Source organism: Myotis myotis, unplaced genomic scaffold (assembly GCF_014108235.1).
Source record: "Myotis myotis isolate mMyoMyo1 unplaced genomic scaffold, mMyoMyo1.p scaffold_m19_p_7, whole genome shotgun sequence".
Classification (NCBI taxonomy): domain Eukaryota; kingdom Metazoa; phylum Chordata; class Mammalia; order Chiroptera; family Vespertilionidae; genus Myotis; species Myotis myotis.
The window spans coordinates 53237004-53254462 of record NW_023416379.1 but is presented as its reverse complement, the minus strand read 5'-3'; the positions used below and the strand labels follow the sequence as shown (position 1 = coordinate 53254462).

Below are 17459 nucleotides of genomic sequence, written 5' to 3'. Positions count from 1 at the left end.
CCCAATTAAACAACTGTCACAGAACTTGAATAGACTTTTCTCCCGGAAGATATACAAATGGCCAATAAGCACATGAAAAGATGCTCACTATCATTAGCCAGGAGGGAAATGCAAAACATGCAAATCAAAACCACAATAAGCTACCACTTCAAACCTGCTAGGGAGGCTATCATTTAAAAAAAAAAAAAAAAAAAAAAAAAAGGAAAATAACAAGAAATAACAAGTATTGGAGAGGATGTGGCGAAATTAGAAGCCACATACTTTGCTGTAAGGAATATATAATGATGCAGCCACTCTGGGTAACAGTTTGATGGTTTATCAAAAAGTTAAACATAAAATTACCCTAGGATTCAGCACAATTACCCCACTCTTAAGTACAAATCCAAAAAAACTGAAAATGATATTTACATGCTTATATTCACTGCAGCATTATTTACAAGTCGAAAGGTGAAAACAACCTACATTTCCATCATCATATAAATGGATAAACAAATTGTGGTATATACATACAATAGAATAATATTCAGCCATAAAAAGGAATGAAGTTCTGATACAAGCTACAAAATGAATAGATCCTAAAAACATTATGCTAAGTGAAATAAGTCAGACATAAAAGGACAAAAATTGTATGAGTCCACTTATAAGAAATATCCAGAATAGGCAAATTCAGTGATAGAAAGTAGATTAGAAACATTAAGGAGCTGGGGGGAGAAGAGTTATTGCTTAATGGTTGGAGAATTTCTGTTTGGTGTGATGTAAAGTTTTGGAAATAGTGGAACTGGTTGTATAACACTGTCTATATAATTAAAGAGACTAAAGGAAAAAAATGTTTAAAATGTATTCTAGAAACATAGTAAAAAGAAAATACTTTATTTGTGTGGCTTAAGGACTGACTATAGAAGAGCAAATCCTATAAGCCTTAAAAAATATTCACTCATGCAGACTTGCAGCATGAAGTAAATATGTGCAAAACATAGGAGTAGGAAAATATAGGGTCTACTGAAGGAGAAGCAAGTACGTTGATTCAGCTAGGGCATTACGGGGAGTGGGACCATATTATGAAAAAGATATTAAGGAAGGAAAAACTGCTAAGTGTTCTCATTACTAATACATTCTTAAAATATACAAGTCAAACTACATTCTAACAGATTTTTATAAGTTTGAGAAAAAATGCATAAACCCTAGTCACAGGATCACTTATTTCAAATAGAAGTCCATATAATGACAAATTTAGTATAACTTTAGTTTTGCTAAAAAAGACAAATCACTGGAGTTGATAGGAAAGATATCAGTAGCAAATTTAAGTACATAATATATGCTATTATCCCCTACGTCTTATGTTTAAACATGAACGAATATAAAATCAAAAATATAATATTTCAATGGAAGTTTTTACCCTAAAAGATTCTTTTAGGTAACATACATACTTCAGGACAATCACAAATAAATCTTAGACTTGCTTTATGTAATTTTTTTATAAATGCTAAAATTGGAAAATTTTCTAATTGTCAACCTATTAATGAAAATAATCGGCAAAAAATTGTCTTTTTTTCTTAAAAAGTGTACCTGACAGAAACGTCACAGACCTTTAATAAGAGTGGTTCATGATGGTAGTGAGGGGGGAAAAGAGTAAGGGGAGAAAGGAGTGTAACGGTCCCACCCTACCCCATTCACAACCTCTGCCAAGGGAATGTCATACTTACACACAACCATCATTTATTTCTGTTCCTTATTTACTTCTGACAATGCATATGAGACCACTTAGAAACCACTATTAATCTAAGTTAAAAAAATTAAGGAAAGATTAATGATTGTATAGTTTTAAAATACTTTTTAATAGGTAACTAACAAACCCTAAAATAATTTTAATATGTGATATTATTTGCACAATTAATGTTAAATATCTTTTACATTCTTCTCTCTGGAAATCAAGATTCCATCTTGACTAATGAAAATACAGCATGTAAAAAAAAAAAAAATACAGCATGCACCAACCAACTCTTCTGTTCATAAAAGCAATAATTCAGAAACTTAAGTCATTCCTCTTCTCACAGCACATTAAATCATTTATTTTAATTTGAAATTCTGGACTTGATTGGGAATTTCAAAACACATTTATGAAAATTAATAAAATGTATAAAAATGCTAGAAAAGTATATTTTTAAAATACTAGAGTTCTCAATTACTGAATGTAAATTGAGAACAATAACATAGATTCCACGATTAAAATATATTTAAACACCTACTAAAATGTAAATTCTACTTCAGCAAAAATTCCATCTAATTATATGCCTACAAAATACCTAGTAAAATGTTCCATAAACACTTAATAATAAAAATAATAAAATGCAAAAGTTTAAAATGTACTACAAAATATTAGTCTCAGGTATAGTTAACTTTATTTTTAAATGAATTATTTTAGATTATGAAATTATTTAAATTAGCAATATTCATGAAACATTATATATATATATCAATTATTAAAAAGATTCCTTTTTTTATAATCTCAATAATAAAGGCAAATGTATTACATAATACAGGGATTTAAGCCTTTTAAAAATAAGTACTTGTGAATTATCAAATGAAATGCAGAATCTTGCTCAAATATAAACAAGGATACAAAAACATTCTTTCAAGCTACATAATTAGGGAGTAGTGCATTTCAATTTCATTAAATTCGCTAGCATATATCTAAATAAAAATAATTATAAAAGCTATATTTAACTGATACATACAATACTTAGTTCTATAGAAATAAATCTGATTTTATCAGATGAGCTCTCAAATAAAAATTGGGGATAGGTTATGTCTAAAGACAATTACTACTACAACCTGTGATGTCCCATTATCATAAAAAATGTAATAAATGCAAATGTCAGGCAACAAAAAAATGTTCAGGAAAATGTTTACCAAGTAAGAGTAGAGCCTGGCTTTAGAGGTAGAGAATGGCCATGTGCCAAAGAGAAGTCTCTAAAACAAAAATGAAGAGAAAACAAAATGGAGGCATAAGTGATATTATTCTGTGGAATAAAGCAATGATTCTCAACTAAGAGGCAATTTTGCCCTCCAGGGAATATTTGGCATTTTTTAGTTGTCACATTGGGGAAGGGAGGGAATGCTACTGCCATCTAGTGGGTAAAGGCCAGGAATGTTTCTAAACATCCTGCAACATACAGGCAGCTGGCCACAACAAAGAATTATCCAGCTCAAAATGTCAATTCTACCAAAGTTGAAAAACCCTGATGTAAAGAAAGATAACAGTAATAATAGCAATAACAGCAAGATATTTAGTTCCTCTTTGTCTCTAATAACTACCTACTCCATGATTTTAAGCAGTTCAAAATGTGGGCTTCATCCAGCTTGTAAAAATGTAATACCATTTTGCTTGCCTAAAACAGAACGTCTACACCAGAAATACCTAAAATGCTTTGCAGCCCTACTCTACAACTTCCACTAGTGACCAGATATTTTAACATAATACATATTCCAGGCCCTACACTAAAACCATAATGCTTTCTTCACAAGGATCACACCCTGAAGCTAAGAAAGATCCTTGGCCTTACCACAATATTAATTTTATTATTGTTGCTGTTCTAGCATTTTGTTAGAACAGAAGAAATTCTAATTATTAAGGCTACTAAATAGAAGAGTAAAACAACTCTAGATTTAGTGACTTGAGTGGATCTTTTGTCTATGTTTCACTTAGAAGCAAACAGCAAATAGCTATTGTGTAAAACAAGACAGAAATACCCTCCTATATAGAGGGAAAGTCATTCATTCAATACTAAGTATCTACTATGTGCTTGGTACTATACTAACTGGAGAAGATATGAGCTGAACCACATGAGGCTTTTTAATCTACTCCTCAACAAATATCACAGAAGTGCAAAAATGAACACACGGGTTGCTAAGTAAGTATAACAGAGAAACATCAAAATCAGTGGGACAGGGCTAAAGAAAGTTTTCTTGAATAAGAGAAATGCATGGGTTAAATTTTGAAGAACAATACCTTACAAGAAAGTTCCAGGAATGTATTTGAGCTAAGGAGGTATGATCAAGTTTTCTGAGACTAAGTTGGCTCACTACTCTATCCTGTTAATGACATAGAGAGGGAAAAGCCATTCTAAAAAAAAAAAATACGTCAAATCAATCATTTAAATTCCATTCTGAAAAGTCACATTCTTGGTAGAAATAGTAGGGAGAGGTATCAGGGAAAGAAGCAGGGGGCTGGGGGGAGGGGGCACGATGGAGAATTCCACTTTCAAAAGCTTGCTGACATTTCTCATTTACTTAAAAACACTTTCCTGCTAATTATGGAAACTGAGGTTGTGATTTGAGAGTAAAATTACTAAAGAACTGATGAAACTTCTTGGCTTATTCAAGTTGGAAAAATTACTCAAAAATACATTACTATTTTTATTATCTCATTCACAAGTCTAATTAATTTGTCCTGGCTATTGTTTCAATATAAAAAAACCTATGGCTTACATTTCTAATTAAACAATTTTTTTTTAAATATATTTTATTGATTTTTTACAGAGAGGAAGGGAGAGGGATAGAGAGTTAGAAACATCGATGAGAGAGAAACATCGATCAGCTGCCTCCCGCACATCTCCCACTGGGGATGTGCCCACAACCCAGGTACATGCCCCTGACCGGAATCGAACCTGGGACCTTTCAGTCCGCAGGCCGACGCTCTATCCACTGAGCCAAACCGGTTTCGGCTAATTAAACAATTTTTTAAAACTATAGTTACACAAAGACTTCTGAACGTTCAGCTTTGGTTTCTATATCTGGGTAGTTTCATAGAACTATAAGTGATTTTATAATTTAACCAATTAGGAAATTGGGGTAATGGAAAGTTAAATGAAAATACCTCATTAGTATCAAGACTAGTTACTAGACCTGGGTAAAAATACTAGAAAAATGTGAGGGCCCTGAAAGCATGCAGTAAATTCCCTCTTTTTATAGATAAAAAACAAATTGATAACCAGAAAGGTTATGACTTGTCCAAAATGTTCCCAAATCACTGAAGCACAGAAATCTTTCTACAACAATATCAAAATAAACTGTTTCATTTAGCCAAAGAAAATAATTAAAGACTAAAAAGGTTGGGTTAGATGATCTCATGAGTTGAGAATATAAAACTGTTCCAAAGGAAACCAATTTTAAGTCCATTGTCTTCTAGTTATTCTTAGTCTAGCTGTGTGTGGAGCTGTAAGTAGGATGAGAAAACAACTGGTAAGTGGCCTGGCTAACTTCCTGGTAAGAGAGAGCTCAGGAAACCTAATAACTTCTTCAGCAGCTAAACCATCTAGCCTGTCTCTACCCCTGGGGCAGCAGGGAGAGCCTTCCTAAACCAGGTATCCTGTCTTGTCTTTAGCATATGCCTAATCTCCCAATGCACCCTGACCCTACTCTCTGTGTCCACTCTAATGCTTCCCCTAGTCCAGTGATGGCGAACTCATTTTTTTGGTTGATTTTTCTTTGTAAAATGGCATTTAAATATATAAAATAAATGTCAAAAATATAAGTCTTTGTTTTACTATGGTTGCAAATATCAAAAAATTTCTGTATGTGACACGGCACCAGAGTTAAGTTAGGGTTTTTCAAAATGTTGACACGCCGAGCTCAGAAGGTTCGCCATCACTGCCCTAGTCCATCAGTGGGCACACTTTTACCTTACACACCGTAATGTAATTTGCTGCTATGCCAAGTTTCTTCACAGAATGCTAAGCCCATTTGAGGGCAGAACTCTGTCTTTATTCATTGTTATGATTTCTAAAACTCAGCAATGTATATGACATACAGATGACACTTATCAGATGAAAGGGTAAGTTAATATATTCCATAACCCAAGATTAGCTTTCACTCAGTATCCAAGACTACTGTCATCTGGTATAAAATTCACTAACTTTTCAAGCTAGCCAACTCATAGTTTCTCCTCTTCTCAGGTAGACAGACACATGTCTAAATAAAACCAGCCTACTGCTAGGTGATCAACTCTCAATACAAGTAACATCTGAAGGCTAGCTACTTTACACATCAACTACATTAACGTCCTATTTGCGAATTTGTACTACATAGTATCACTAAAATAATTGTCTATGCTCCTACTACTGGCATGTAGAGTATTATGGGAAAATCACAATCACCTAGTCAGACCATCTTCCCCAAGAAAACAACACCAATATCTAATTTATTATTCCAAGGATAAATGGGGCTAATATAAAAAAGAAAATACTTTGACACAGGAAAAAAAGTTTGTGCAAATATGCTCTCATTTATACAATGCTAGAGGCCCAAAGCACGAAATTCATAAAAGGGGCTCGAAGCACGAAATTCTGCAAGGGGCTCAGCCCTCGCAGCCCGGCTGCCTCGTGGCCCTGTGGCCCTGCCCACTGGTCATTCTGGAAGGTCGTTTCGCCATCTGGTCTAATTAGCCTATTAGCTCTTTATTATATAGGATTCCAGTTTGTAGCTGTTACAAAATGAATTGGTCTATCAATAGAACGAGCTACTAATGGTATCAGTAAACTCTGACAACAAAAGGAGAATCCATTTTTATTATAAATTGATAAAATGTATGCTTTTAAATATTTCCTTCTAAAATTCTGAATTGTCATAAGCATAAGGGTTGGGAAATGTCAATAATAACTCCTTATCTTTTTGCTGATTCCAGTATGTCCCCAGATGCAAAAATGGTATCACTAATAAAATATACATTTAAAAATATGGCTGGGACAAATTCTGAAAAACAAAGTGCAAAATATGCTACTTTTCTTGAAAAGTGAGATGGGAATAAGAATGTATTAAAGTTTTTGTATTTGTTTATAAGTGCATAAAGAAACTATAAAGAGATAAATTTTAAACTAACAGCAATAGATAAATGAGGGAAAAGAGAAGTGCAAGAGGGAGACTTTCTTTTTATTTTTTCACTACTTGTTAAAATTTCTGTATTATCTAGTTAGAAATTAAATTATACCACTATAGCCCTAGCTGGTATGGCTCAGTGGATAGAGCATTGGTCTGAGGACTGAAGGGTCCTGGGTTCAATTCCAGTCAAGGGCACATGCCTAAGTTGTGGTCTTAATCCCAAGTAGGGGGCATACAGGAAGCAGAAGTTCAATGATTCTCTCTCATCATTGATGTTTCTATCTCTCTTTCCCTCTCCCTTCCTCTCTGAAATCAATAAAAATATTTTTTTAAAGATTTTTAAAAAGCATTTATTGAGGTGATCATATGGTTTCTCTTTTAAAAAAAATATACTACTATAAAACAAAAATTCCAAAAAATATCTACTATTAATGCTTCTATATTAATGCAAGTCATCACTAGAAAGGACTATCCCTATTCATTTTATTTAAAATGTATCACTGATATGAGAACTTTTGTACTTTATATATTTACTCTCTTAGAATTCATTGATTCTTTCATTTTTGTGAAGTCCTTAATCACATTTACTTACCCTTTCTCTGCTACCAATATATCATCATTAGCAATGTCTTAGTTGTGTGGTAACAGTATATATTTATATCCAGCTGAGACTGATTACAAATTATTCATCTTTAGCTATTTATTTTGTCAACAAAATTCAATGGAAAAGCAAACATTTTATTTATTAAGAAAACTAGAAAAATGATTTTCTCCTTTTTCTTCCCTACACAAAGCAAGCTAAGAGTATTTTGCTGTGTTCTAAAAGCTGAACAGGAAAAAAAAAAAAAGAAAATAAGCAAGGTGTAATTTCTTTCTTGGCACTTAGCTATTCCAATTCTTTGGAGATTATTGTATATTTCAATAAAAAAATAACACATTTTGGGAAAAGACAGAATGACACTTTTCCAATCTGCCAGGAAACAGAGCCCTTCTTCAACTGAAGACCTATCAAAATATGCAAGCTAATGTCATGGCAACAGAAGCACTCACCATGGTAACATCATCCCCGCTACAGAGGAAAACCACTCTAATTCATCATGTACTTCAAGACAAGACATTAGACTAATTCCAATTTTCATTTTACAATCTATACATAACATTCAATATACCTGGAAGTAGTAAAGATTTAATAAAAACATTAATATTTCACAAGAAAGCAGTATTAAAATCAAAGCTGACTCAATTTACATGCAAACTGATTCATATAAGAGATATAAAATCAAGCTAATCCACCTTACAAAAAATCAAGATAGTGGTGAAAATATAAAAGAAAATCAATTATATCACTATTGCTTAAGAGTAAATAGACTCAATACAGAAAGTTATATAGTTTACTAATCACAGTATAGCTGGTAGATAAAACAACAACAGTCTTTTTAAAAATAAAGAATATACTATCAAGATTTTTATTATTACCTGTTTTGTAAATTATTATATATAATTCTGTTTTTATTTCATAGCGATAGATTAATGGCACAAAAACTCTTTCTAGAAACGTGTCTCCAGATGATAAAAGTAAAATCAAATATGACTTTTTAAAACATTAGAAATTAATCAGTCATTTCCACAAATAAAAATTTACTATGCTACATAAACCATTAAAACCCTCTTATAAAAGCTCATAAATAAGTATTATCAACTTTTTAAATTAAATTAAAAGATCTAACTGTTATTAAATGAAAAGATCTACTACCTACAGCATATTAAAATGCCAAATGGCCATTTTAAGATATTCATTTTTAGGTGACAAACCATAAAAGATTAGCAATTCAAAATGTCAATGAAATCATAAAATTGAAAACAATATATATAAGGATCTAATATAACCTAACTGCCTTCTGTGTAGACTAATAACCAAACAGAAAATTCAATTTGAAAATACTTTTTAAAATTTATCAAAGTTTGCACCTTAAACCTTACAAAGAATATAGGCTTACTAGTATATTAAAATAAACAGCTAATTTTTTCTTTAAAGAAAATATCCATTTTTCTCAAAATATTTAAATATTTTGTCATGTATAGCTTATGCTTCAAATTTTTAAGACCATTGTTTATAAGTAAAAATATCAGTTATTTTTGCATCAACAGCAAAACATATGGAGAAACCAAGCTGTGATCAAGAAGACAGTAAACCAGCTTCAAATCTAATTTTGGTCTTTACCCTGAAAGCAAGGGGAAGTCACTAGAGATTAAGGAAGATCACTCCAGATGTTGGAGGACCAGTTAGGATGCCACTGCAGTGGTCCAGGCAAGAGGTAATGAATGACAAGTCAAATTAGAGTTGTGGCAGTGATAATGGAAAGAAAAGGAAATAATTTAAGAGATACGTTCAAGATGCAAAGCAAGGCTTGGAGAAGGATCAGAGGGATGAAAGAGGAGAAAATGTCAAATATAACATCTGGATTTCTCATTTAAGGAAGGTAGAAAATGTTGGGAAAGGATTGGTTTATATAGTTTGGGGAGTAGAAATGAAGTTCAGCTTTAAAATGTATTAAGTTTCTGGTGTTTTTGAGAAATTCAAAAGGCAATTATCAGAGTAGGTAATTAGATAAACAAATCAACTTTTAAAAACCAGCTTAAGCCCCAGTGGGGGGGGGGGGGGGGGGGTGCTGGTTGAAGAATGGTCCCTTGCACCAAAAAGGCTTTGGGTTCATTCTCAGTTAGGGGCATACCCAGGTTTCCAGTTCAATCCCCGATGGGGGTCTGTGTGTGTGTGTGTGTGTGTGTGTGTGTGTGTGTGTGTGTGGTGTTGGGGGTGGGGGGCGGGTGTTATGCAGCCTATCAATGTAATCTTTCTCTCTCTAAAATCAATAAACATACCAGTGCGTGAGGATTTTTATTTTTTTTAATCAGCTTTTAAAAAATCTGAGTCACTGATTGTTAGTTAAGAGATAACTAAAACCATGACTGTGGATTAGATTTCTAGAGAGAGAACAGAGCATGAGAAGAATGAAGGTCCAGGACCCTGGGTCTTGAGAAACTCCAAACTTCAATGGCTAGTAGAAGACCAAGAACTTGAATGACTAGATAAGAGGTAAGAGGTAAGACTAGAAGAAATCAGGAACACATGGTGTCACAGAAGCCATGGAAAGAAGGAGTTTAAGATAAAGTGAACAGCAGTATAAACTACCACTAAATGGATGAGTAAGAAACTAGGTGAAAAATTACCTTTTTGCAAATGAAGAGAGACCACTGGTGACTTTTCAAAAAAGCAGTTGATTCAAATAGTGTAAACTTAAATGAAATCCTTTTAAAAACACAATCTTATCTAAAAATACAATACATCGCTTCTCGGCCTTTTGGCTAAGATCAAGTGTATTATCTGTTCTTATCAGTTTAAAAATACAATACAAAAGAAATAAATCAGGGCTCCAGTAGTATAAAAGGAATGCTTATCTATTAATGTATCCCTCCATGTGGTCCCTCGAGGCAATACACAAAAACCTCAAACTTTGGAAATTAATATTTTAAAACCACTGAGCTAGATAATCTTGGAAGTACCTTTCTCAGCTGTGATTTTCTCTAATTCTATAAATGCAATTTAATCTAAGTTGAGGCTTTCATGATAATTAATGATTGTTCTGTGTTTTAGTAAATATTAGATACTGGTGCATTTCTTTATAAACACAAAGAAATCTCCTAAGCTTTATTTTTCTGAATATACCATCCATCAACTTTGCTTTTTCTTATAAAAGTAATGAACTATATGCATTTCTGGATATGTTACAAGGTTATGTCTCTGAAAAAACAGGACATCAGATCAAAAGGTTAAAAAAAAAAAAAAACACATGTTCTTCTAAGCTGGTATTTGGGGGTTGTCCTCAACAGAACTGTCACTTTAATACAGTATTTTTATCACTATTTTTCAGTATTTTTCCAGGATTCAAAATATATTTTTTAGCAATGTCGTATCTTTTACATTTTATTCAACTTTAGTTAGCTCCTTATAATTAATGTAATGGAGCAGAATTAACTTCTTGCCAAGTTTTAAGTAAGTAGCACCAAACAAATGTAGGCCAAAGAAATTTTCCACAAGTAAATGTATCTTCTGCCATTCATTTGCCTTTGAATATTTCTGTGGTATCAGATAATAGATTGCAAGGGACAACCAAGATGGCGGCATAGGTAAACACCTGAACTTGCTGCCACGTACAACCACATTAAAACTACAACTAAAAGACATAATGAATATCATCTAGAACCATGGGAAAGCTGGCCGAGTGGAAATTCTACAACTAGAAGGAAAGAGAAAAGCCCACTGAGTCTGGTACAAGGTACAGAGGTGTGGAAGTGTGGAGGTACAGAGGCACGTGGGAAAGGGGCTGGCAGCTGGGTATGCTGTGGTCTTTTTCAATCAGGAGGGAAATACAAGCTCCCGACTGCTCTGAGCTCGAGTTCCGGGTGAGAATTTGGGGACCCAGACTTATAAGGAGAGAAATTGGACTCTCTGGCATCGGACCGGAACGTGAGGGCAGCTTTCTCTAAGAGGTGCTTGCAGCAGTCATTGTTCGTGCACAGGCCTCGGGACACAGATCCCAGGACCTCTCTGAGGCAGAGCTGACTGGCAGCCATTGCAGTTTCCTCCACCCTGGTGATTCCCTGAGACCCTGCCCCACCCAATTTACAACCCCACCCAAGCTGTCCACTGAGGCTTTTGCATATGAATGGCCTGGCCTTTCTCCACCTAAAAACCTGGGCAGGCTCAGTGAGCTACAAAGCTCCACTGAAGCAAGTCCTGCCCCATAAGGGTGTCTCCAGCATAGCAGGTCTCCCATTGTAGACACAACTGGTCCGCACAGCCAATTGGCCTGGAGGTAATTCCTCCCAGTGATACCAACTACAATCAAGGCTTACCTACAACAAGACTGTGCACACAGCCCACAAAGGGGTGCACCAAGAGTGTCCACCTCAGGTAATTGGGGAGGCTGAGTCACTGGGCCCGATAGGACACCTAGCACAGAAAGCCACTCTATCAACACAGGGAAGCAGCCAAAATGCGGAGACAAAGAAACATGTCACAAATGAAAGAAATGGAGGAAAGCAAACTACTGGGTATAGAGTTCAAAACCACAGTTATAAGGTTATTCAAGAATCTTCTAGAAACCTCTGAGAAATATAGTGAGACCCTCAAGGATATATAAAAGGACCAATCAGAAATTAAGCATACACTGACTGAAATAAAGAATAATATACAGAGATCCAAGAGCAGACTAGAGGACCCCAAGAATCAAGTCAAAGATTTGAAATATGAAGAAGCAAAAAACACCCAACTGGAAAAGCAAAAGAAAAAAGGAATACAAAAATATGAAGATAGTACAAGGAGCCTCTGGGAAAACTTCAAGAGTACCAACATCCGAATTACAGGGATGCTAGAAGAAGAGAGAGAGCAAGAAATTGAAAACCTATTTAAAGAAATAATGACAGAAAACTTCCCCTACCTGGTGAAAGAAATAGACTTACAACTCCAGGAAGTGCAAAGCTCCCCAAACAAAAGGAATCCAAAGAGGACCACACCAAGACACATCATAATTAAAATGGCAAGAGCAAAAGACAAAGAGAGAATCCTAAAAGCAGCAAGAGAAAAACAGTTAGTTACCTACAAGGGAGTACCCATACGACTGTCAGCTGATTTCTCAACAGAAACTATGCAGGCCAGAAGGGAGGGCAAGAAATATTCAAAGTGATAAATAGCAAGAACCTACAACCAAGATTACTCTACCCAGCAAAGCTATCATTTACAATTGAAGGTCAGATAAAGAGCTTCACAGATAAGGAAAAGCTAAAGGAGTTCATCAGCAGCAAACCATTATTACATGAAATGCTGAAGGGTATTCTTTAAGAGGAAGAAGAAAAAAATGGTAAATATAGCCAAAACCAGTTTGGCTCAGTGGATAGAGCATTGGCCTGCAGACTGAAAGGTCCCAGGTTCGATTCCGGTCAAGGGCATTTACCTGGGTTGCGGGCACATCCCCAGTAGGAGATGTGCAGGAGGCAGCTGATAGATGTTTCTAACTCTCTATCTCTCTCCCTTCCTCTCTGTAAAAAATCAATAAAATATATATTTTTTAAAATAGGTAAAGATAAGAATTATGAACAACAGAGTGACAACAAGTTCGTATCTATCAACAAGTGAATCTAAAAATCAAGTGAATAAAAAATCTGACGAACAGAATAAACTGGTGAATATAATAGAATCAGGGACATAGAAAGGCAGTGGACTGAAAATTCTTGGGGGGAAAGGGGTAGGGGGGTGCAGGAAGAGATTGGACAATAATCGTACACCTATGGACGATGACAATCGGGGGGGGGAGGTAGGGGGTGGAGTGGGAACTGGGTGGAAGGGAGCTATGTGGGGGAAAAAGAGGAACTGTAATAATCTGAACAATAAAGATTTATTTAAAAAAAAAAAAAAAGAAAATAGATTGCAGTTTAAAGTCAAGCTGTACCTACCCTTGACCAGGGCTTCCTCCTCAAGTTACACAGACTGGCTCAGACCACTACCTTTCTTCTTGTATTTGAATTATTGGCTTAAGGGGCCAAAAGATAAACCACCACATTGTAAGAAGTTCTGAGGATTTTCTGATAAATGTGGTGGATTTAACATGTGCATTTATATCTATTTTGATGTGAGACCTCACTAAAATGAGAGTTACAGAAGAGACAGCAACAAAAAAGGAAAATGGGAAGATAATAGCAAAAAACAATATGTCAATATATTTTTGAAAGATAAGAAGTATATAGAGAAGTTAATAGTGCAAGAGCAAAGAAAACTAGATAGTAAGAGAAGGATACCAGTGCAAAGCAATTCATGCTGCAAGCTGCAGTTCCCCAGAAAGGATTAGGTAATCTGTTCCTTTGACTGCAATGGTTGCCAAGGGGCAGAAGGTGATGCACGGTACTGAAAACAAGGAAACTGGTTGAAAATTTGTATAAGGTGCATTTACATCTCTAGGTCCCCTCCTCCATCCCAGGCAAAACCCAGGAGATATTTTTATTCTGTGAGAAAAATAAAGGACAGAAGCTCCAGTCCAAAAGATTCAGGCAACAGAAGAGGAAAACTGAAAACTGAAACCTAGAGAATTAAGCATTATGCGAAGCAAAATAAATCAGTCAGAGAAAGCTATATATCACATGATCTCACTCAATTGTGGATTATAATGAACAACATAAACTGATGAACAAAAACAGATCCGGAGACAGAGAAGCATCCATCAGACCATCAAACCTCAGAGGAAAGGCAGGGGAAGATGGGGGGAAGAGGGAGCGATCAACCAAAGGACTTGTATGCATGCATATAAGCATAACCAATGGACACAGACACTAGGGGGGTGAGGGTACAAACTGGGGGGTGGGGTATGGCAATGAGGGGATAAGGACACATATGTAGTAGGTGTACCGGTTAATAACGGCGGGTTTTGTAATCAAAGAAAACACAGTAATTTCTAGAGAAACATCAAAAGTGCTTTCTTCTAAGTAATGTCCATCGCTAGCTACACATTTCCCCATCTTTAAGGTAATTTGTGGATACCGTCCCAATAGAACTTTTCTTGTTTTGAGGCAAAACATTCAGAGACCCAATTTTCCACTTCTTCATAGGTTTTGAAGTGCTGCTGAGAAAGTGCATGTGCCATCGATTGGAACAAGTGGTAATCTGAAGGAGCAAGGTCTGGTGAATACAGAGGATGGGTTAATACTTCCCAGGCAAGATATTTTAACGTGTCTTTAATTGGTTTCAAAGTGTGTGATGGTGCATCATCATGAAGCAAAATTACAGCCGTGTCTTCTGGCACATTCTGGTAGTTTCACGATCAAAGCGTGGTTCAAATAGATTTGTTGTCGGTAGTGATCAGTATTAACGGTTTCACCTGGTTTTAGAAGCTCATAATACACCACACCTGCCTGATCTCACCAAACGCAGAGCATTGTCTTCTTTCCTAAGCGATTTGGCCTTGCAGTTGATGTTGATGGTTGACCTGGATCAACCCATGATTTTGTGCATTTGGCATTCTCAAAATAAATCCACTTTTCATTGCCTGTCACGATTCGATGCAAAAAAAGACTTTCTTTTATGCCGTTGAAGCAACATTTTACTGATGACTTTTCGGTTTTCCATTTGTCTTTTGTTCAGTTGATGTGGCACCCATTTTCCTTCGTTTAAAATCTTCCCCATTGTTTGTAAACGATTGAAAATTGTTTGCTGAGCAATGTTTAATCTTTCTGCAAGTTGTTTTTGAGTTTGACACGCACCTTCATCCAATAATGCTTGTAATTGTTGGTCTTCAAACTTTTTCAGTTGACCTGGATGTTCTTTGTCTTTCTCATCGAAATCATCACTTTTAAAGCGTTTAAACCAGTGTTCACAAGTATCTGGAGATGAGCATGTTCACCATAAGCTTCCCAAAGTATACAATAACTTTTTCTTCAAAATAAAGTAATGAATTAAAACTTCCCACAAATGTTCTTTTTTGGCATGGAATTTGACATTTTTAAACATAAAAATATCTATGATGTTAACACCTTCAGCAAATTTGACATATGAAGTTTTGAAGCTTGCTGTCAATACAACAAAATAGCACACGTATCAAATCGCATATATGTGCAACTCCATCTACTGAAAAAAATCCGCATTAACTGGTACACCTAGTAAGTGGTTTTAATTTGCATCTCTCTAATGATTAGTGACACTGAACATCTTTTCAGATGTCTATTGGCCATCATCTATATGTCCTCTTTGAGAAAAGTCTATTTAAGTCTATTTAGATCCATTGTCCATTTATAGTTGGACTAGTGGCCTGGTGCACGAAATTCGTGTGTGTGTGTGTGTGTGTGTGTGTGTGTGTGTGTGTGTGTGTGTGTTGGGGGGGAGGGGAGATGTTCCCTCAGCCTGGCCTATACCCTCTCCAATTTGGGACCTCTCAGGGGATGTCTGACTGCCGGTTTAGGCCTAAACCGGCAGTCAGACATCCATCTCTCAATCTGGGACCGCTGGCTCCTAACTGCTCACCTGCCTGCCTGCCTGATTGCCCCTAACCACTCTGCCTACTGGCCTGCTTTCCCCCAACAACCCCCCCCCTGCCAGCCTGATCGCCCCCAACTGCCCCCCCCTGCCACCCTGATCGCCCCCAACTGTCCCCCCGCCAGCCTGATCACCCCCAACTTCCTCCCTTGCCAGCCCGATCACCCCCAACTGCCCCCCCCCCACTGACCTGCTCGCCCCCAACTGGCCCCCCTGGCGGCCTGCTCACCCCCAACTGCCCTACCCTCCTGGCCTGATCGCCCGTAACCGCCTCTGCCTCAACCTCACCACCATGGCTTTGTCCAGAAGGACGTCCACAAGGTCTCCTGGAAGGTCTCCTGGTCTAATTAGCATATTACCCTTTTATTAGTATAGATTATTTGGGTTTTTTGGTGTTGAGTTGTATAAGTTCTTTATAAATTCTGGGTATTAACCCCTTATCAGATACATCACTGGCAAATATGTTCAAAGGAGATTTTTTTTTTTTTTTTTTTATGCTTAGAGAAAAATCATTTAAGTGACCTGTTTTAGTCCAAAAGATATTTGGCAATTAAGTAACAACTGTTCAAGGAGAAAGATAGAAAATAACATTGATTTTGGCATCATAAAAGCAAACGAGCCCGCCCTAACTGGTTTGGCTCAATGGACAGAGCATCGGTCTGTGGACTGAAAGGTCCCAGGTTCGATTCCGGTAAAGGGTATGTACCTTGATTGCGGGCACATCCCCAGTAGGAGGTGTGCAGGAGGCAGCTGATCGATGTTTCTCTCTCATCGATGTTTCTAACTCTCTATCCCTCTCCCTTCCTCTCTGTAAAAACTCAATAAAATATATTAAAAAAAAAAAGCAAACCACTGCTTCATAAGTCCTGTGGAATAGAGACCAGGGGAGACCGAGTATGCACAGAAATCCTAGATCTCATTAGGGCCCAAACTGTTGCTCTTTTCCATCAAAATGTTATATCTCTCTTGGTCAGGAGGCCTCAGAATAAGATCAGCTGGTATCAGAGAACCCAAGAAACTCCATGTCAGGGAAAGAAAAGATATGGATTGGTGACCAGGACCTAGACTATCACAGGAAAGACAAAGGTGTGTATGAAGATAGAAATCACTTTGACCAAGCTGGTCTAAAATTAATTAAATCAGCCGTAACCAGTTTGGCTCAGTGGATAGAGCGTCGGCCTGCGGATTGAAAGGTCCCAGGTTTGATTCTGGTCAAGGGCATGTACCTTGGTTGCGGGCACATCCCCAGTAGGGGGTGTGCAGGAAGCAGCTGATCGATGTTTCTCTCTCATTGATGTTTCTAGCTCTCTATCTCTCTCCCTTCCTCTCTGTAAAAAAAAAAAAATTAAATTAAATTTAATTTAATTAATTAAATCATTTTGTGATGTGATGTGTATGTGTGAGTGTTGCTTAAAGAGCTGTGAGATTAACTGTCCATGCCTAAGGTAACATGGAAGACACTTCACAACTACTTTTCCATTTCCTTTATACATACACCCTAATATAT

At 36.3% G+C, this 17459-nt stretch overlaps 1 protein-coding gene and 1 pseudogene across 6 annotated transcripts in view; one reads left to right on the top strand and one right to left on the bottom strand.

Moving 5' to 3' along the window:
• Positions 1–17459, bottom strand: part of RNGTT (RNA guanylyltransferase and 5'-phosphatase) — a 247124-nt gene that overhangs the window by 93760 nt on the left and 135905 nt on the right. For 5 of the 6 annotated variants that reach the window (XM_036316268.1, XM_036316270.1, XM_036316267.1 and 2 more), the window contains one exon: positions 2911–2970. The exons of the other annotated variant lie outside the window; for it this stretch is intronic. In XM_036316268.1, coding sequence (XP_036172161.1) covers positions 2911–2970 — 60 coding nt within the window. The remainder of the gene's footprint in view (positions 1–2910; positions 2971–17459) is intronic. 6 annotated transcript variants of the gene reach the window in all.
• Positions 10220–10381, top strand: LOC118660914 (annotated as a pseudogene).